The 21,846-nt window shown below is 41.0% G+C and overlaps 3 protein-coding genes across 3 annotated transcripts in view; 2 read left to right on the top strand and 1 right to left on the bottom strand.

Moving 5' to 3' along the window:
* The window catches only part of lurap1 (leucine rich adaptor protein 1), a 435,521-nt gene that overhangs the window by 227,738 nt on the left and 185,937 nt on the right, over positions 1–21,846 (bottom strand). The window lies entirely within an intron of this gene.
* ak4 (adenylate kinase 4) lies at positions 648–8,313 on the top strand. The gene is made up of 6 exons (XM_083766991.1): positions 648–861; positions 1,050–1,204; positions 3,088–3,207; positions 5,111–5,283; positions 5,624–5,742; positions 6,470–8,313. The coding sequence occupies exons 2-6, from the start codon at positions 1,063–1,065 to the stop codon at positions 6,594–6,596; spliced, it is 681 nt and encodes a 226-aa protein (XP_083623117.1). The 5' UTR covers positions 648–861; positions 1,050–1,062; the 3' UTR covers positions 6,597–8,313.
* Positions 17,730–21,846, top strand: part of dnajc6 (DnaJ (Hsp40) homolog, subfamily C, member 6) — a gene marked incomplete at its 5' end in the record, with an annotated part of 42,261 nt that continues 38,144 nt past the window's right edge. Inside the window, one exon of the mRNA XM_083766885.1 lies at positions 17,730–17,937. Within this exon, the coding sequence (XP_083623011.1) occupies positions 17,730–17,937 (208 nt within the window). The remainder of the gene's footprint in view (positions 17,938–21,846) is intronic.

A 21,846-nucleotide genomic window follows, 5' to 3' on the forward strand; every position in this document is an offset into this window, starting at 1 on the left:
CGTAGGTTTAGCTCATCAAAATACGTGCTTCTCGCTTTGATCACAGAGCCAGGCTGTCAACAAGTGTTGGAATGTCGAATCTCTCTCACTCATTAACCAATTAATAGCCCATTATTCAGATGTTGCCTAAACAGCATCTCTTTGAACAAAACGCTATAAATATTGACTATACTATAGTACACATTCAAGCATGTATTTGTATCCAGTTGCTTGATAATATTGTATGATAATATTATATTGTATGATAATATTCTCTCATCATCTCAGAAAATACCAGGGAGGTTTCGCTGCAGTGGCGCTGCACGAACGTTCAGGTGCCATTCAAGAAACTCTATGACCCGACCCCATACTAGTCCTCCCTCTCCCATTTTTCTAGCATTAATTAATTAGGCGGCCTAGGCTATATCCATTGACTTTAGATCACCTCATTAATTTATAAAAAGTCTCCGTTTTCTGAGGTAGGCTATTGGCGGAAACCATGTAGGCATACTGGCCTGTAGTACTGTTAAATAAAGGACTACAATAACCACACTACTCTGCGAAGTTCCTGCGCAGAACCGTCCGCATTTTTTCAGGATGATGTGTCGGGGGGTGGAGGGGTCACAGAAAAATAGGGCGTTGTGGAAGCTCCCTCATTCATTCGCAGAGAAAACTTTTTTTCCCCTTAAAGACGTAGGCAAGTTGGTGTCCTCGACAGAGAGCTGAGAAGGGAAAAAAGCGTCTTTTAACTTCCATCAGAGTCAAGCTCAAGCAGTCTCTGTGGGGAGGATATAGCCAATGTTTGCAGAGAGCGATCGATCTCTGTGTAGAGGTAGAGGCGTAGAGCTCACTAGATTCCAGAGATAAGAACCAGTTGAATTGGTAAGATAAAACTAAAGTCAATCACATAATGTCGTGCATTGTAAGATATTTCATTCGTGCATGAAACTAGGGAAGGTTTGGATTAACGGTTATTTTTTCGGACAATGGGCTTTTCCACGATATGCAGTGTAATAAACTGATATGCAGCAGAGCAATCGTTTTGTTTCCTATTTGTGTCACATATGCAGGCTGTTTTGGAGAATGGCCAAAATATTCCGAGCTGCTATCATGGGTCCACCAGGTTCGGGAAAGGGGACCATATCGAAAAGGATTGCACAAAGTTTTGGTCTGCAATATTTGTCCAGTGGTCACTTTCTGCGGGAGGCAATAGCTGCAAATACAGGTATGGCCTTGGTCAATAATATTGAGATACATGTGTCTGAACGTTTGTTTGCAATGCAATAGCCTAGCCTAATTTAAGTATAAAACCAAAAATAATACAAATGGCTCTATATCCCTAATAAATTCGACAAATAATGAAGAAGAAGCTGAGTAATTATAACTAATTTATTTGTATTATTTGGCTTATATTCAAACTCCCGACAGCAATGCAGTTCAGGCGAGGTGAAGCTGCCTGGCATAACGCCAAGACTTTAGCTTCTTTTTAAGTTTTTTTAAACCCTGCTGTACCCTATGGTGAGGGGAAGGCCTCATTATACGGATATCCTTGTTTGCACTCCACTACGCCTATGCCCAACATGGATGATTTGAAAATTGATCAAATTGATAATGATCTTGATACTACTTTCATGGGAATGGTATGTTATTGTCTGGCCACATGTCCAGCTAGATCTCATTTGATGAACACAACAGAACTCCAGGAACAGGGCTATTATACACCACCAACAGTAATGAAGTTTGTGTTCATTCATGACAGAAAAACACATGTGCAGGACTATAATTATACAGTAACCATTTCAATGTTTCCTTGCAAGATCCAGCATCTAAAGTTTCAGTTTACAGCTTCTAAAACAATGGCCAAGATTCACTAGTCCACTGCTGTGCCTGGAATTACATTCTGTGATTAGAATATTAGCCTATAAGATTTAGACTCATAGATGTATTTTATCGATTCTGACATGTCAGAGTCTATGAAATACATCTACAAGAGTCTAAATCTTAGGCTAATTACTAGCATATCAGAAAATAGCACAGCAGAATATTGTACACTGTTTAGTTGGTGAGTTTATGTGGGTTTATGCCTAAAGCCCAACTACTTGCAACCATTATCCCATTCCCCAATGGCAGTTGCAAGGAGTTGTGCATGCGGTTGACCTTAAAACTGTTTTGTTGCAAGGAGTTGTGACTAATTGCAAGGAGTTGCGACTGGTGCTGTTTGGGCATAGAGCGGCTACTTATTGTTAACTAATAACTTATTGCTATTTATTATTAACTATAATAATATAGCTGCAAGCAGCGATAAGGTGGGACCAAGAAAGAAGACGATACGCAATAAGAACAAAATGCACAAATTAGACTCATGGAGTTGTCTGTACCCGGATTTGAACACACAACGTTATGGTCCAAGGGCAAGAGCTCTACTGACTGAGCTACACAGAGACAATCAGTTACTTCATGGTAAACAGCAACATCATGCAGTGTTTTTGAAAACGATTATGTGTGCCCTTATGGGATCATTGTCCATGTTCGATGTTCATGTTTTCACGTACAAACTTCTCTTCAACTGGGATTTCAGATAATGGTCCATAGATTGTGTGTAGGACGTTTCACGCAAATTGCTCAAAAATCGGCTTTATAATAATAAAGTCGGTCATAGATATTGGTGTTAAGATTTCTTCTCTTTTGCTTTTCAAGTCGTTAGGGGGGTTACACCAGTCATTAGCCAGTCTCTCCTTTTGTTTATCTCATTTCTTTGGCTGATGTGCATTCTTTGTGTCAAAAGCAAATGGCCGAATGGACATTTGTACACTCTGTGTTACAAACAAATACGTTAATGATGTAGTAGTCTATCTGAGGCAAGCAGGGACATGCAGAGAATGTTAGAGAGGCAGGGGCTGAAAATCCCTAAAAGGGCACTTTTGGCAAATATAGATCTACAAGCTCACAACGTGGCGTGTCACAGGCGGGTAAAAGGGAAGGGGCTCAAACCCCCTTTGATGTCTGTGTGCAGTCTGTGCACAGGCAGGGGCTCAAGCTTCCTTTAGTGTCTATGTGTGCATGTGCCTGGAGGCAAGTATTTATTGTCTTTCTTCATCTGTCTACCAGAGGCAGGTCTAACGGTGAATAATTATGTGCAGCGAGGCCTGTTGGTGCCGGACCATGTCATGACTAGACTCATGCTGCCCAGACTGGAACAGCTGACTAACATGAGTTTCCTTCTGGATGGTAAGAACCAAACCTCCATTCATTCTCACTGGATTATTGCAAATGAAAACAAATGAATACAAAATGTTTTATTTTATTTTTAATACAGTATATTTTCTATTTTTTATTATAGTATTTACTATACTTGACAGGAAAGTGAAAGGGTTCAAACAGTACAGACAATAGTGGGAATGAAAGATTTTAATAGATTTTTTGACTAGCCTGGGTGTGTACTGTACGGTACATTACTTTAAAAAATGTAAAATGTACCGTACATTACAGTACACACCCAGGCTGGTCAAGCCACTTTGAATGACTCAGTCATTTGATGAATCACCATCTTATTTTAATCTCCTTTCATTTTTTTCATATTAATAATGTTATTTTCAGGACCATTACTGTGGAACAGTAGACCATTGGATTATGTTGAGTATAATGGCCACTTATGGCCACAAAGTGCATAAAGAAAACTACTCCAGCATGGTCTTTATCTCCCTTTCACAGTGCCACATGCACATTGAATTACTGAGCAAAGTGAATAGGTTGACCTCAATATCTTCCATAATGCCATCCCATATTATAATGAACTATCTTCTTACCTGGTGCAGCAAGGGATTATTCAATAGGCATCTGCATGCTTTCAACCGTTACATCATTTAATTATTTAGAATTTTAGATGGTGATCATGCTATTTTCAGATCACACCATTTTTCTAAGATTATTTTAGAGTATAGACTGTGGTGATGTAATAAGAATAAAAACAACTCACTACTACTTTGATATTGTTCAAAAAAACTGTATACACTTTGAAGTAAATGTTAAACAGTATGTCGTCCATCATTCATATGAACTATGGATGATCCAGTCTGAAAAGTGCTAATATTTTGAGACCTGTATACTTCTACTGTACGATGCATTAAAACAGTCATCAATTTGTGCTGCTATTAATCATTTTGCAAGGCCAGGAGATATACTGCTGTTGTCGATTGTGGTTGGATCTGGTTTGTGGCTTTCATAGGGGCTCTTAAGTAACAATTACCACAAACGCACTGCTCTAATTTTATAAAATTATATATTTGATCAGCCCACGGGGGAGTTCAGACAGTCCACTATGCAATACATACAATGGTAATTTTGCTCTTACTGTAAGTCATGGGGTGTGAGAAATCCCTCCCCAATACTGTACAGTAAGACAAAAACATGTAATTGCTGTGAATATATGGTTACAGTGTTGAGTTACACATAACCAGAGTGACATGGTGACCAAATGAATGTATGTCACTCTTGTAGCCGACTTAGTGACATACTAAAATATTCATAGGAGGAAAGACAACACAAACATTATTAGGTTGAACCCTTTCAATTTTGACAAATGCCAAATATTGATAGTCTGTGAAACATATCCCCACCCCCCCAACCCAAGAGTCAAGGACATGCACACACATAAACAGAGTTTAACTACACACAAACACACATGTAGAGTAGAGTTCAATTGTCAAAATGTTAGATATTTAGATGTGTCATCATGACCGTAGTACAAGTGCACAAAGTGCAACCACTGTAAATAAATATATTGAAGTGTGTACAAAATTCTTCACTTTCGTCGACTCAATACGTATATTTATTTCCCTTTGAGAGTGTGACTGTGTGACAGTGACATACACACACACCGCGTGTGTGCACTTACCTTGTAACTCTTAGAGTATACAGATGTAACCAAATGGACGTGTCGATTAGCTGCTCCTCTGTTCCTGTCTCTCTCACACACAGCAAGCATACACAGTAAAATCCTATGATATTTTGTGTAAGTATACAATTACAAATGTAACCAAATTGACCTGTAAATGTCAATTTAGTTAAATTTATTTTGTACAATCTCAGAGTTAAATTACCTAGTACCTACTCCTCCCTTTGCTGTCCGTAGGTTTTCCTCGGACCCTAAGCCAGGCCCGGGCCCTGAACACTGTGTGTGATTTGGATCTGGTCATCAGCCTCAATATCCCCTTTGAAACCATAAAGGATCGACTGAGTGACCGCTGGGTCCACCCAGCTAGTGGAAGGGTCTATAACATGGGATTCAACCCTCCCAGAGTCACGGTCTGGACATTCTGAAAGCATGATTTAATAATGCTAGCTATGTAGGACTATAGCCTCTTATTTATCCAACAAATGACTTGATAGCATAACATTATCAGGGAAACCAATGAGTACCAACATATACCAGAAATATTAATTCCCATCTTCCTAGGAATTTCAGCTTTTATGAGGTTCCCAGGAGATTGGAGATTGACAGGAAAGATAGTGATGTTTTTTGTGTGTGTACTTTGTGATGTACTATGCTGTGTTTCATCATGTTAAGGAACCTTGCCAATGCAAAGTGTCATGTATCTTTGTGTCCCTTGTTGTGTTATGTTGGACTGGGCTGTCCCCACCCCAGGGCAGGGATGATGACACTGGCGAGCCATTGATGCAGCACGATGATGACAAACGGGAGGTCCTGGTGGCCAGGCTGAGACGCTACAAAGATGTGGCCAAGCCTGTAATAGACCTATACAAGTCAGTTCATAATTCTCTACCTCTTTACGAAACGACAAACAAAAGTGTGCGGTCCACTCTCCTCAAATGTTCTTTTTGAGGGGCCTTGTATGCCCAGCTTTCCGGGTTTGTGTAAACGAAAAAGAGAAGACAGAAAAGTGAGGACACAAATTGTGATTGGCAGGAATGACATTTGTGATGATTTGATTGGTTGAGCACGAAATGTGATTTATGATGATAAGAGCGCCCCTCACTTCACACGGGTGTGATCTTTTTATATGAAAGGGAAACTATCGTGCTTTTGATGGGCATTTCAGCTAATTGATATCATAATTTAACCAAGGATATTAAGGAATATTCCCCTTTCTGTTTCTGCCTTTCTCTGTTTCTACACTTCCCATGGAGCATTTTGTGCGCAATTATCGGCCTGTCACACCCACATGGTTTATGGCCCCATTGATGTTGATGTCAACCTTCATATTTTCTGAAGTCAAGATCGCTATTTTGCCATAAGCACAGTCAACAAAGACAAGGTCACGGCCATTGAGGGTAGCGACAAAACAAATGTTTATAGTCCTATTGCTGGGCTAAATTTAAAGACGATCTGAGACTTCAAACAACTGACTACTTTAAAATTTTAAAAAATGGAAATATGTTGTGCCTTTAGCCTTTGTGAATTACCTAAATAAAATTGCCTTCTTCAAGGTAAATTTGCATCCTGAATTGTTTTTTTATATTCTCCTCTCAGGTCACATGGTATCCTGCACTCATTCTCAGGTACAGAGACAGATCGGATCTGGCCTTACATCAACTCTCTCCTCAATGCCAAAATGCACACGCATTCACCAGACGCCTGCCGTTCCCCAATGCCCTGAGAGCATGAAAACAACTAACCCCTCACACCTTCCTGTGTCCTTGTGTATGTAAGGTTTTATCATTTTAACACCGGCAGCTGCATGGAGAAGCCATAGCCACTCTCAAAGGAGAGCAAAGTAACAAAGAAACAAATGGTTGGTAAAGCAATAGTTCTCAGTGTGGGATCAGTGGTGTTTCAGAATTAGCAGGGATTATGTCTGCTTGAAGCACCAGATGGATGAGGCTTCAGCTAAATGCAATCCAGAACTGACTGAATATTTAGGCAATTATTATAGGGAAGAATCTGAAACCAGTTTGGTCGTTCTGTGTCTGACAACTTCCTATCCATGGTATTTTATAAATTGTCCTGATGTTACATAAACCCTGTTGATGCTCAAAGATGACTAGAACAAATAATAATTTTGCAAATATCTGCATCTGAATGGTGTAGTTTTATTTGCCTTTGTCATTTAGATATACAATCAAGATCAATGTTTTGTATAAAAGAAAAACAGTTATTCTATATTGTCTAAAAATCTAATTTACAGTTTCTTAGACTGGGGTCACTGGGGATTTCTTTTTCTTTGTATTTTGTTTTTCAAATGGGCAAAGCTTTCAATCCTTTGGCTTTATCAGCTCAGCACGAAAACCTTCCCAGAGGTACATAAAGTACACGTATTATTTACCTTTTGTGCTGAAATATTCTGTTGCACTAATGACTGATTTATACTTGCGTACTGTATCACACACCCAAAATAGCCGATCTACATAAGCATGCAACAAAAGTATAATTCACCCATATTACTGCTTCAGGCTGAAGGCCTCCCCTGGCCTACAGACGCACTGTGGCAGTGGTTCTCGATGTAGAATATGGTTGGGTTTCCTTCCCGCTGTCTAATCAGGGACTCATTTGGACCTAGTATACCACATGCTTGCAGTTAACTACATGGTAGGATAGAAAAGTGGCAAGATTCTTCTTGTTCTCCAGGAATACATTTGAGTCACTACTATCCAGCAAACTCAGAAGCTGGATTTGATACTAATGAAGTAGAAATTTAAACACTGTTACATTCCTTCTAATGCTGTCTCTACATTTTCTCTATTTGGAATTATTTACAGTGATTCATGTTTATATGTTGTGCAGTAGTTTTGCAGTAATTTGCAGTTCATTGTTAATCTGATTTGAAATGTTGAAGATTGTTCTGTTATGGGAAAATAGCTCACCTTTAGGGTTCTGACACACGAAGGAGTCATGTTAAGACATTTTATAGCATTTGCATGTTCCAAGTCAATTCTCCTCACTTTACTTCAATTATACTCTTGGGCAAATTCACCAGCTAAACACGAATCGATGTTCTTGTTAGTTTTAATGATTGTTAATCTCGTAGGAGAGATAAAGCAATATACTGTTTTTTGTTTTGTACTATGAGCAGGGATTTTATGTCATTGATGAATTATAGTATCAAATATAAATAAAAGTGACCAAAGATTATGGAATAAAATTGACCTGGAATTCCTATGTGAAATATAATGACAGATTGTTTTGTTTGTTGTATTAAGTGACGATATATAGTATGTTTCAGAGATCATTTAGCCTCCAAGATAAATGTGGATTCACAACAGGGATAAAATTTGTATAGGTTTGCATTTTGTAAGTTCCTCTGGATAAGAGTTTTTGCTAAATGCCTAAAATGTGATCTGTATGTAACATAGGGAATAAAAGCGACATTGATTGTTGGTTGTAGTTGATGAATCTTCATTTAATGGAAATACATCATGGTTTTCACACATGAAGATAAATTATGTCAAGCCCAGGTGTCTGTGTTACTCCTAACAACAAATAAAGTACTCCACCCCAGTACTTGAGTAAAAAGTATACATACTTAGTTACTTACGTCAAATATGATTCAACTGCAAGTGAAAGTTGGTCAGTCAAATTTGTACCCGGAAAGTACTGCAGTACTTGCTTAACAAAAATGTACTAAAACGTACAGTATTCAAAATAAGTACATGCTTTTAAACATAGTACAAAGTAAAAAAAAATATATCAATGCATTGCTGTAGGCCTATTAAATTTAGCAATTTTCCCAAAAAGTGAAAATATAACAAATATACAAATTGCGTGTAGATTTTAGTTTTTTTATTATTTTTTTAACTAGGAGTCCTTTCGTAGATACTGTATTGTAGTAAAAAAGTAAGCCTTGCTGAGCCATATAGGACAGGAGCCAATCTCCGTTTCTGTAGCGTGACTGCGTGAGGCATGCAGCTTTGTGTACACCCCCACCCCCTGGACATGACACTAGTCACAGGGACAGCATCTGCTGAGTGCCAAGCAGGGAGGCATTGGGTGCCATTTCTTTTGAGTCTTTGGTATGACCTGTCCACAGTGTCCAGGGATCAAACCCCGACCTCCCAGTCTCAGGGCGGACACAAAAATGACATTGAGCTGGTTAAGACATTTAACTTACCAAAATAACAAATACTGTAATAAGTCAAATGCAAATACTCAAAAATATGATGAAGTAGCCTACAGTTCGAGTATTATCATCGTTACAGTTGATTGCAAGGAATAAAGATTTTCTGTATGACAAGTCTAGAATGAGGAATGAATGGCCCTGAAAGTAGTCAAATACGAACACCCTCCTGCAGTTGTGCAACAGCACTCTGAAACTCACTGCTCCACCTTTACGCTATGCTGGCCTTATTCTGAGTACAATAAAAAATGACTTTCTCACTCCTGGTTTTATGTGTGTTTTACAATACCCCGACAGCAGAAAGTAATTCTAGGAGCGTAATGTGCTCACTGCTCATGGCTGCCTAATGCCTGCAGCCTATCATTGTCCTTGTTCACCACTATTCTAGTATTCTTATCAAAACATAAACATGAGGGTAGCTGCACCCAGTGGTGAACAAAGTGGCTACTCACATTCTCTACTTAAAACCCATTCTGGGCGGGAACCCCTTTTAGTGTTTTACCCCATCAGGCCGGGAACCCATTTTTGGGTTCTGTACAGTATGTACAGTATTAAAAAAATACAAAAAATTGATGCTGCTATATAAATATTTGAAGTTTTTCAGAAAACTTAGGTCAGGCTTTAGAAGGCGTTTTTAGAATCGGCATTAGGCCTAAATGGAGGAGCATTCAGTGGTGATTTGGGAAAAAAAACTGGTCCGCCCCAGTAACAAGATGTGCACATGCACGCTCTAAAGTGGGGGGACTGGCCAACAGCACGTGCACCAAGGCCCAGCCAACCCCACTTGATCATGATTGGAGGAAGGCTGGGCCCTCTAGCCAAAAACGAAACGTAAGGTTTTTTGCCCCAGGGGTTAACTGGGGACAGGGAGGAACTCCTTATATGGTCAGCACACTCTATAGTCTATAGTAAAAAAAAGTAAAGTGATATTTGAATTAAGTGAAATCACTGAATATAGTAAAAGTATCAATTAGTATCAGTATCAGTTGTTGCACAATTATTGGTTTTGTTGTTATTTTAGTGTGTGTGTTTGGGGGGTGAGAGTTGAAATGATAGTAATTACTGAGTAACGCCACCAGGGGGAGATCGTGTAAGGTGAGCAGTTAGTTGTGTGAGTGAGCCTCTGCGTGAGGTGAATTAAATTATATATGGGAGAGAAGTTTGGGAGCAATGTAAATATGACGTTGTGGCTACTGTTATATTGTAGTTTTGGACGCAATGGTGTCCATCCTACTTGTAAGGTAGGATGGACATATTTGAAAATGAACCAGTTGGTACAACACATGGATCTCCATAGGCCCCGCCTATATGAAGATCACGACACCGACCTCATCAAACCTGGATATCCATATATGGAGAAGACTGGATCATCACCTACATCTGCATATATGGAGCCGGCCAGCAACTCTACATCTGACCTCAAGGACAACCGATTTAATAGTTGAACTCCTGCTTCTCAACTGTGCCGTATTAAGAAGCTTTGTTGTTTCAGTGCCCTTTGGGCCCTTTAGGGCGAGGTCGCTTCTAGCCCTCAGGGCATCTTACTGGTGTATGTTTTGTAATATCTATACAAAGTAACTTATAACTAAAGTTTTCAAATAGCCTAATTATAGTGGCTAAAAGTACAATATTTACCTCTGAGATGTAGTGGAGTAGAAGTGACCAAGGAATACAAATATGAAACTAACCCAGAAAAATGTATCATCAGTTTTTGATACTAGGCTAGCACAGCTGCATGTTTGACAATTAATCATGGCCTTTAAAAGCCGCACTATAATTTACTTTCTTCTTCTTTATTTTTAAAGCATTATTTGAATACGCTGATATGGTTCCCGTTTCGCATTTGAGTAAATGGTGCGCTGTGACTGGCCAGTCGCTGTGATTGACACCTACACCTAAACCTAACCCTAACCTTAACCTCAGTAAAACTATACCTAACCCTAACCCTAACCCTAACCTCAGTAAAACTATACCTAAACCTAACCCTAACCCTAACCTCAGTAAAACTATACCTAAACCTAACCTCAGTAAACTATACCTAAACCTAACCTCAGTAAAACTAACGCAGTGTCACGATCTGGTGGTGGTGGTGGTGAGGACCCAAATGCAGGACAGCCAGGCAGGAGTAGTGATCAAAACCCATGGTTGGGTATTTTATTTAACAGGTGAACAGAACAGAAATCACAAATGCAGAGTGACACTAAACAATGAACCGACAAGGACTGACTGGGGAACAAGACTAATATACACAGGAGGGCTGATTACACATGAGAAACAAATGGGGTAGACATGAACATAGAACCAAAACAACTAGAACAAGAACATAGACATTCAACAGCTAGAAGAGCAAAGTCTGAGACCATGACAGTACCTCCCCTCTAAGGACGGCTCCTGACGTCCCACAAAGTCCAATGGGGAGAGGGACATGAGAGGAACATGAGGGGGACAAGAATGGGAAGTGGGTGCAGAAGAGTTCAGGACAGGTTAACACAGGCGGCGAGGCAGGGAAAGGGGCTGAAACCCCCCGGAGAGTTCTTCCACTGCCAAACAGGAACGCCGACGATGCATAGAAAATACTCCAAACGGCAGGGAAAGGGGCTGGAACCCCCCAGAGCTTTCTTCCACATGCCAAAGGGAGATGGGGGCCGAAGGACAGGGAAAGGGGCTGGAACCCCCCAGAGCTTTCTTCCACTGCCAACGGGAGGAATGTAGACACTGGGGCCGAAGCAAAGCTGGACACTGGATAATCCCCACTCCCCCACATCCAGGACTTCAGCGAAGCGCAATCAGTGCACAACCAGGACTTCGAGGAGAGGTACCAGAAGATCCACGACCAGGACATCACAATCTACCAGCCGGTGGTGCTCCAGTAGCATTCTCTCCAACAGTCAGACCAGCTCCACATGAAACAAACTGCGCCTCCAACAGTCAACTAGCCAGAGCTTCATTGTCCATTAACACCTCAAGGCCTCACCAGGTGTAGACAGGCTGGGGTCAGGGTGCTGTCTGCTGGATCCATACTGGTCGGTTCATTCTGTCATGATCTGGTGGTGGTGGTGGTGAGGACCCAAACCCAAATGCAGGACAGCCAGGCAGGAGTAGTGATCAAAACCCATGGTTGGGTATTTTATTTAACAGGTGAACAGAACAGAAATCACAAATGCAGAGTGACACTAGACAAGGACTGACTGGGGAACAAGACTAATATACACAGGAGGGCTGATTACACATGAGAAACACATGGGGTAGACATGAACATAGAACCAAAACAACTAGAACAAGAACATAGACATTCAACAGCTAGAAGAGCAAAGTCTGAGACCATGACACGCAGTGGCTGGGGGGCGTAAGAACCCGAATGCGAAACGAATACCCTACGAGCTTTGAATACAGGTACTTTCTTCTTCTACCCAGGATTTGAACACCCTCCCAAAACCTGAAATCACCAACACATCACCAGGGTCCTGCCTAAAGCCTGCAAGTGCTGAAAATCTGTGTCAGATTCTGCATGCAGGTGAGACATGACCTTTGACACGATCTAAATGTCTCAATAGAAGATCAGGGAGACAAAGTAGGCATATACAACCATACACTCCAATTGTATAAGTTATATTGTATTAACATACATACACCATCTGCATATATTGGACAAAATTACATTTTATTAAAGATGGAGTGCATGTATAGCCTACTTGTACAAGCTGTGACAATAAACTGATTAACAAGCTAAAAGCAGTTGGTTTTGATAGCAGATCAGTGAGCTGGATGCAATCCTACATGGAGGGGAGAGAACAGATGTAGGTGAATGGAACACTGTTGCCCCCCCCCCCCCCCCCCCCTAATGTCAACGAAGTTCACACCCACTTTAATTTCGCTCCTATGCCACCAAAATGTGGAACGCCCTCCCAACAGCCATTAAGACATGTGAATCCCTTGACTCCTTCAAAACACAAACATTAAATGCCATTCACAATGAAAGGAGAATTTTGTCATATCATAGAGGTCTGAGCCAGTGGTTGCCTTATATAATATGTTTAGCCTCCAGTGAAATTTTGTTTTTGGAAATTATTATTATTATTATTATTATTATTATTATTATTATTATTATTATTATTATTATTATTATTATTATTATTATTATTAGTAGTAGTAGTAGTAGTAGTAGTAGTAATATTGCATTGCATCGCAGCCTTCCAATTAGACAGCCTTGTCAATTATTCAGCATCATCCTGTACGTTCACACTTACCACTAGTTGGCTATACCCATGGCCTTGTGTGCAACAAGCAAGTCAACAGAGTGCAGTTCTAGTTAAATAATGGTTTGATACAAAGCCTAACTCCTTATCTGCAAGTTGGAGAATCTTAATAAAACTGACACACACACGCACACACGCACACGCACACACGCACGCGCACACACACACACACACACACACACACACACACACACACACACACACACACACACACACACACACACACACACACACACACACACACTGACACACACATTTATATAATCTGATAAAGCTGCAGGGATGAGCATCAAGTGAGTTTTCACAGTAATACACATGCAGCTAACTATAGCTATCATGTGAGATATGGTTCTGTAAAGAATAGTCACCGAAGAAAAGGTAATTCATTTAGCTAAATCATTTTCATGAACCATTATAGCCTATTTTTAATTACCCTATTTAATTATAATGTCTGTCAATTTATTATTGAAAATCTATATTAGGCTAATTCCATCCCAGGTTTTACCAGGTGCAGCTAAACCATGGGATCTGTTGGATCCTCTCACCAGCGCAGAGCGGCGCAGTTTCGTCTGTTTCAGGTCTGTTTACAGATCGGGACAGATCCACAATATCCGCCTCCACCGCGTCATGTCTGGTCACACTGATACATGGCATCTAGAGATCTACCAAGCGCGGTAGCGGTAGGCTATAGGCTATACCTTGTTTAGACTCATTCATATGACAAAATGTGATGATGTGGTAGCCAAGTCCTGCCACTTATTTCAAAAAAATGAGTGGACAATTACCAAAGCAGCAGTGTTTATAAATGACAGGACACATAATCATATATATCACGTTGACCTTTGACTGGTTGTGGCGGCGAATGACAAATCAAAGGTCGGTGCTTTGAGCGCAACTGGGATCCAAATCGCATCTCTACCAGAGCACTGGTCTCTCTCAGTGGTCTACTCTGCACGGCAGCTCCAGGGAGAATGATAGAAAGCGTTCTAAAAGGTATGATCTGCTGAATTGTTGTATAGGCTCTATGTGACACATTTGGCTCACTGGTTTTCTCAGCATCGTGGTGGTGTGCGTCTAGATGGAGGATGTTACATAATTCCGCTCATCATCTCAGAAACGGTCTTCATGAATCATGATGATGAATCCGCAGCTGTCTTCTTATGGGTTAAATTGTAATTGAGTCATAAATACGATTAACTGAAATATTGATTAGGTAGGCTATTATTATTACCCATTTTAATTGGGGTGGCAACTGTTATTTATCGTTAATTATTCCTATTATTAGGCCGCCGCCTCACACTGAATTGACAACTGTTCTGGCGCTATTTAGGGCAAGGTGCGTGCATGATGGAGGGAAAACGCATGCATCGTATGACAGACATCCTCTTATTTCGGAGGTTTTCTCCTTTCTGTTTATTTGGCTATATCGATCGAGTCAGTCAGTAATGTCTGATTGATTATATACAGTATGATCTTACCGAAGGCCACGGCTATACGGTAGTCAGCATGCTAAGGTGACAGGCAGCTGAAACCTAAAGGCTGGAACATGCCGAGAGAAATGTATACAGGCTATCGCCTAAACCACTCTGATTTGTTGGATTTTGACTGGTGTGTGTCTTGTTATTATTTAGGCTTCTATACCCATGCAAGCTATACAGCTACGAGATTAGTCTACTCTAAACTCTAAAGGTCGTGAGGAAGACAGCGGTAGCAGATGGCTATATTATTCTATTTGCTGAGTGCGCTTTTTCGTGTCACCGGCGAAAGGCAGGCAGGATAAACCCAATAGCACGGTTGATTTCATTTCGCATTATGTTACAGTCCTGAAAACGGTTTGGTGCTGTTCGTTTCAATGGCTCACATGCAGCAGTAGGCTGGTGTAAAAATTATATTGCCCTATGCCTATTTATTTAATCGGGATGGGAATGGGAACTCCCTTCTAATCTTCTATCATCATCGTTAGAGCAGGCTCTGTGGCATCAGCTGACGGCGGTGTCCTCTCCGCCGTCCAATACCTCACTGCCACTGGCGCATCACCACCGACGTCACGTCACATGAGCGGCTTGCTGCCCGACTTGGTTCCATATTGCGAACATTGTCACCCTGTTATGCAGCACAGTTGGCTTACTTGGATATATTCATTTCATTTTCAGCCCGTTTCTTTGCAATACGGTGGGGTTCACTTTGGGTGTAAAATTAATTAAATTAATGATGATAACCAACTCTATACGTCGTATAGAGTTGGTTATCATTCATCATTGTCGTTATAGTATATAGTAGCCTATACGACAATGTTAAGATATTGTAGCATACCGTATACTCGTATAGCCTATACGAAATACCATAGGATGCTGCTTTGAAATAATAATGGTTCTAGACTATAGAGCATGCCAGACTAAGGAACTGCAGTAAACCAAAAAGCCAGTATTCATTAACCAAAATGATCAATTTTCAGGCAATCAACAGCTGCTTTTGCATTGAGTTGTCAATTGGTTTGTAGCAAATTCCAGCCTCTTTAGCTATAAGGTATAGCTAATCATTAATCCAACCACCCTTGAAGATTATGGTGAATTCAGACTGTGAGTAAAACTGTAAAAGCTTATTTGATTACGGTATTTGTTTTCTTTACCATGCAGGGAACCAACTCTGCTATAGAAACATTTCCCTATAGGTCAAAGTCATCAGAAATAGCCAATATCATTGTAATTATAGGCTATAGGTATACAGTTTTCTTTGTGTCAAAAGGTTTTTGTGTGCAGTTTGAAAGGGAATTAGCCTGTAGTTTAACAAAAGAGGGCTTTATAAGGCTTGGTATGAATTCCTAAAACCATGCATGCAACACAAAGTTAAAATGTAGGCATATATAAACAGACTATATGTTTTCAACAGGCAAGACATCCATTTCTGTTTTGGAATGTTTGCTTTTGCTTTTTTTTAAGGGCTTGACTGAACTCATCAGACATCAGGGCATGAATGAATATAGTCTAACCAATTCCCTTACATCCAGATCCCAAAAAGAGTAGGCCTATAAGGGCAAATATATTGGATGCACCATTGCATCTAGTAACAGGCTAACAGCACAGGAAGCTGAACCCTGGAATGGCAGCCCTTTGCATCCGGTTATTGCAGGGATATCACAAATCCCTTTTGGGAATCCTGTCCCACTGTGCTTTTGACTCTGCTCTGCTGAAAGGGTTTCCCAGACTCATGTCCTCAGTTAACAAACCATGCAGCGTTTCAGTTGCCAGGGGCTAAGGCCAAGGAAGGAAGCACGCCTTCACTTTTCTACTGAGGCCACACATTACGAAGAGAGAGAGAGAGAGAGAGAGAGAGATGAGAGAGAGAGAGAGAGAGAGAAAGAGAGAGAGAGAGAGAGAGAGAGAGAGAGAGAGAGAGAGAGAGAGAGAGAGAGTGTGTGTGTGTGTGTGTGTGTGTGTGTGTGTGTGTGTGTGTGTGTGTGTGTGTGTGTGTGTCTTCTAACTTAATAGAAGACTCCATATTCATCTATCTTGAAAATTTGAATTGTTTTATCAAAGGTTTGGCTTGGTCTGAGGGACAATGTCTGCTGTCAATACAGCTTACAGCAAGAATGAATAAATCCTATTAGGCAGGACAATGCATGGTGATGTGTTGGTGATTTCAGGTTTTGGGAGGAGGGGTCATGTCCTGTGCTTTCTCTGACTAGAAAGTCTGGTGTTATGCAATGAGTCTTTTTTTGTTATAATAAAGCAAGCAAGATGAGCCTTTTGTGAGTTTTGTCTGTTAGCCTACAAGGTTAGGAAGCCACCTTACATTATTATAAAATAGGTCTAATACATGTTATTATAATAAACCCTTTTGCCAAAATGTTCGTGTTTTACATTTTAAATAAATACACTTCTCAATGTCACCGACCTGAATGAAGAGGGCGATTCTATCGTGTATTATAGGCTACAATAACACCACCAACCATAGGATTACCATGAAGCAGATAGAGCTTGGGAGGGCTCAGGAAAATCCCCCCTGTCCCACTGCCCACAAAGCTGACAAATGTCATCCTCCTGATGACAGCAGTCGTGCATATAGATGGAGTTGTTTCCGGGTCGGAGAAAGACGTGATTATTTTCAATTATGTTTTCAAAATATAGATAAACGGGACTGGTTCATGGCACAAGCTGCGTCGTAGTAAAATGCGGTGCTGATCAGATGATGACAATAGCGCCTCCTCCTCGTCCCTCCAGACGAGGCGAGAGAGAGAGAGAGAGAGAGAGAGAGAGAGAGAGAGAGAGACGGCAGAACAACCACGCTAGGCCACCCGGTGGCACATTTCCCACATTGAAAACGGGCCATTCGACGTCGTATAATAGGACATGTGGATTATTACCCAGTAGCTGCTGCGCACCCCCGTATTCATTCCTTTGTCTTTAATTTGTTCCTTTTGGTAATGAGCTTATTGGGAGGCTATAAGAAAAAGACAAGTTACGATGGCTATGAATCTTTGCAGTTGGTCGATAGCGGTGGAGACAGCAGCTTCAGTATCGGCGGAGGAGGGAGAGGAGGGAGCGGTTCTCTCGGAGGCTCTATAGCAGCGACCCTCGGACCGAAGGCGAGCCCTCTGCGAGAGGAACACTGCAGCACCATGGACAGCTCAGGTAAATGTGCTGCTCCTCACTAGAAGCGTGCCGTGTCGCGCCGCGCCGTGCTATGCCATGGCGTGGTCTGGTATAAAGGCTGTGTGGGCTACGGGCTATGAAATGCGTGCACCAATTTATAATATTCCTTAATATATGTGTAAAAAGTAGGATCATTTGTTGTTTGTGCTTTGTCGGTGTTTGTTTCTTGTGTGTTTCATCATACATCGGGGCCTGCTGTCGCCCATGCAATGCTGTGCAACGTGAATACCGTCCTTCTCCTTCCTATAATGTTAAACCGTGACATTTAAGCATCATTAGGGAGAATAGGCTACCTACCATATGGCGAATAGATACTGTATAGGCTAGGCGATGTATAGGCCTATGCCGTAATTTGATACGGTTACCCCTAACCATACTTTATCTTACAATCAAGGCAGGTTTACATCAATTCTATTTCTAGTAGCCTATAAGCTTTGCCCTAATAATGTTTCTCTTTCAACGACACGAAATTATGAATTAACAGTTGTAGCTGCTTAATTTAAATCTATCTAGCAAACAGTGAAACACCAAGATGCTTTACTGAGCATATAAGAAACAACAAGTTTCTTCCAACAAATTCAATTGAGAATAGATCAAGAAAATAATATTAGGGCTAACAGTGTTAGCTGTACATTACGGGACATAACGGTACATTACATTAGCCTACATTATACACCATGCAGTGCTTTTATGTGGTCATGATGACATGTAAATGCATGGTATTGAGAGTAGAACAGTTGTAGCCTATTGTACAGCCTGAGAAAACAGGGAGGCTGGTCTCCAGGTTTTTTCACACTTATTTGTAGATTATGGATCCTCACCCTGTTCACTGCAGTGATCTGAAAAGTCAGCTTGCCTCTGGGGATGGACACAAGGCAAGAAGCAATGTCAGCTCCGGATGTCATGAGGGAGAGAGAGAGAGAGAGAGAGAGAGAGAGAGAGAGAGAGAGAGAGAGAGAGAGGACATATACACAGTGTCAGATTGTCTGTCTGGTTAGTGGACCCCTCTGGCTAGTCTTTGCAGTAGCTTATGTATATCTAGTTTCTGTCCCTGTGTGTCTCTGTGTTTGAAGTTCAAAAAGAGAGACATTTAGAAATTTAGTTTTTTCCTGGTGCCTGGTGTATGTTGCTACTTATATGTGACAGAAGCTGTGTCAGAGCCCACCCTGTTGTTGTTAACAGGCTTGTACGCGAGCATGCTTACTCCCACATCCATCTGGGCACAGCCACAGATATGCACTCAGCAGCCAGGCAGGCACAGAGGCATCGCTAACAGGCTGACAAGCAGACATGAGCAGAGAGTCAACAGAAAGGCAAATAGATTAGTAAAACCATGCAGGGAGATAGACAGAGAGACAAATAGATAAATTGTGCAGGATGTCTCATGGACACTGGCTTATGACAACATCACCGCCCTCAAGCTTTTGGAACTTTTGATAACGCAATTGACTTGAGTTGTAATCTTTGTCACAACACATTATTTAGTAACCTCAATAATATTTGCAAAGAGAAAGGTGAAAAACATTGTTTTGAGCTGATAGAATCTAATATAAAATAAATATTCACCACAGCAAATTAAAACCATTACTTTTCAGGGAACTGAATACAAAACCTCTGTTCCAATGGATCCCATGTAGTTATTATTTAGTCAAGCTCTTGTTAATACTTTTCTTTTGATTATTATTGGTACAACTCACAGATAGACTTTACCACTTTCAACCTGGTATCTCTATTTTGGGCATGTCATAGGAAAGAAATTACAAACATAGTAGGTCTGCAAGCTCACAATATATGTGAACGTATAGATTTTAACTGTTTGATACTCATACGACATAAAATAAGGTTAAATATGGACACTGCCCAACAGTGACAATATACGTAAGTTTAGAATTTTTGGACATACTTTCATTAGCAAGCACGGTTGTCTTATTATGAATCAGAGTATGTATTTGTCATTTCAGGGTGTATTTGAAATGATTCAGTATTTGTAACATGAGAGCTCCTACCAACTATGGCCCCTCCATAACATTTTGGTTAAAAAAATCACACCTGTGTGAAGTGAGGGACGCTCTAATCATCGTACATCATCATCAAGAATGGTGGGCCCTTTTTGACCAAGGGTTCCCACCGACATACCCAGCCGATTTGCTGAGACACATACTGTATGACGTAAATTCTCCATTCATTGTCAAAGGCATTTTTTATGTTTGTTCAGAGTCAGACAACACAAACATTAAACACTAGCTGTTTATAGGAAGGGCTATAGCACCCCTCAAAAACAAAATTGAATTGAATATAAGTGAATAAAACGATCTAATCATTATACTGCAATGTTTCAATATCGACCTGGGAAACGCTGACCTCATTGCTCCCAAGTCTCACGAATTGTGAACTGTACTGTCCGAAACGTCCTACTCTAGACCAAGGGAGCTCCTCTGACAGCAGATGATGAATCATAGATCCATTGTCCCATAAGCAATATCTGTAATAAAGATCATTTTAGAGTCTGGATTGGCAGCACAGTAATATTCCTGTGCAGGACACAACAAAGCCCACCACAGCTTTAGAAGATGGTCAAGGAGTTTTGTTTGTGTGCCTCTGTTCTATTTCCGATAATTCTGTCTGGCCTTCTATTTACAGTATTTTGTGTAATGTCCTGCATCATTTTGTATCTGTGTGTGCATCCGTATTCCGTACCATTCACACACAAATCCGGATATGGAAGGTGCAAGATTAGGGCTCCATAAGAAGAGTGACACAGTTAGACACACCATTGATCTCTCCTACAAAAGCCAGGGCTCTCTCTCTCTCTCTCTCTCTCTCTCTCTCTCTCTCTCTCTGGTACTAAATGCTTGAGTGGTGAAAAGGGTGGGAGGCAGACATGTGAGCCGGATAGAGGGGTGGGCGGAGTAGGAAGAAGGGAAGCCGTGAGTTCCTTCATCAGACTGAACCTCTTCAACTTCCTCTACACCTGCACAAGCACAGAGGAATTGGCAGAAGAAATGGCCGACCATATCCCTTTTTTACAGACTATTTTCAGTACTTATGCCTATAGCCCAACTTTGGGCATAGGCCACTAACAAGTGGTCTCCAGGCATCCCATTTCTCCGCTGTCCCTGTGTGTGGCCAGACCTCTTCATCGGCCAGATCTGCATCCAGGTCACGACAGCATGCGTTCCTTGGTCTGCCACTCCAGAACAGGGCATATCTTGTGATATTAGATGCAGGTTTGTGAAGAGTGTGGCCAATGCAATCCCTGGCCTCTTTGGAGGATTTCTTCATCTGCAGGTGTTGTGGAATGCCTGGATTATTTTCTTCTTTTTCTATTTTTTCATAGACTAGAGAATTCACCATGGAATTAAAGATCATGATCTTGGTGTTTATGAGGCAGATCTGAGGATCCCCAGCCATTTTTCAGCTGATGGAAATCTGCTCTTGCCTTGCCAATCCGAACATTCACGCTGTCTGTGTATATTTACCCTGTTGATGGTGAGGCCAAGGCGTATTGAGTTCACTGAGACTAGGTTGGTTTTCTCTTGCATTTGTTGTTAACTTATTGGTGTGGGAAAGAAGGGCCAGGTCGTCAACAAAGTCAAGGTCATCTTATCTACCACTGTCCAAGCTGTCCACCTAATGCCTATATAACATGCTACACTGTATTTGCAATACCTTTTCAAGTGTAGCAGAAGTCCGTAAACACATGAACAAATGTCCCCAAACAGACCAGACGAACACAAAGCATCAGCATAAATGGATGTTATGAAAACCTTGATTTTATCAACTCACTTGTGCATATAGTAGCATCTACTGATAGGCCTACTGCTGCATGTTAACATTTTTACCTTGAATTGGAAACTAGAGACATTCTTTGTAAGCTGGGTTTAGTTG

Source organism: Protomyctophum parallelum (genome assembly GCF_964188405.1).
Source record: "Protomyctophum parallelum genome assembly, chromosome: 6".
NCBI classification, from domain to species: domain Eukaryota; kingdom Metazoa; phylum Chordata; class Actinopteri; order Myctophiformes; family Myctophidae; genus Protomyctophum; species Protomyctophum parallelum.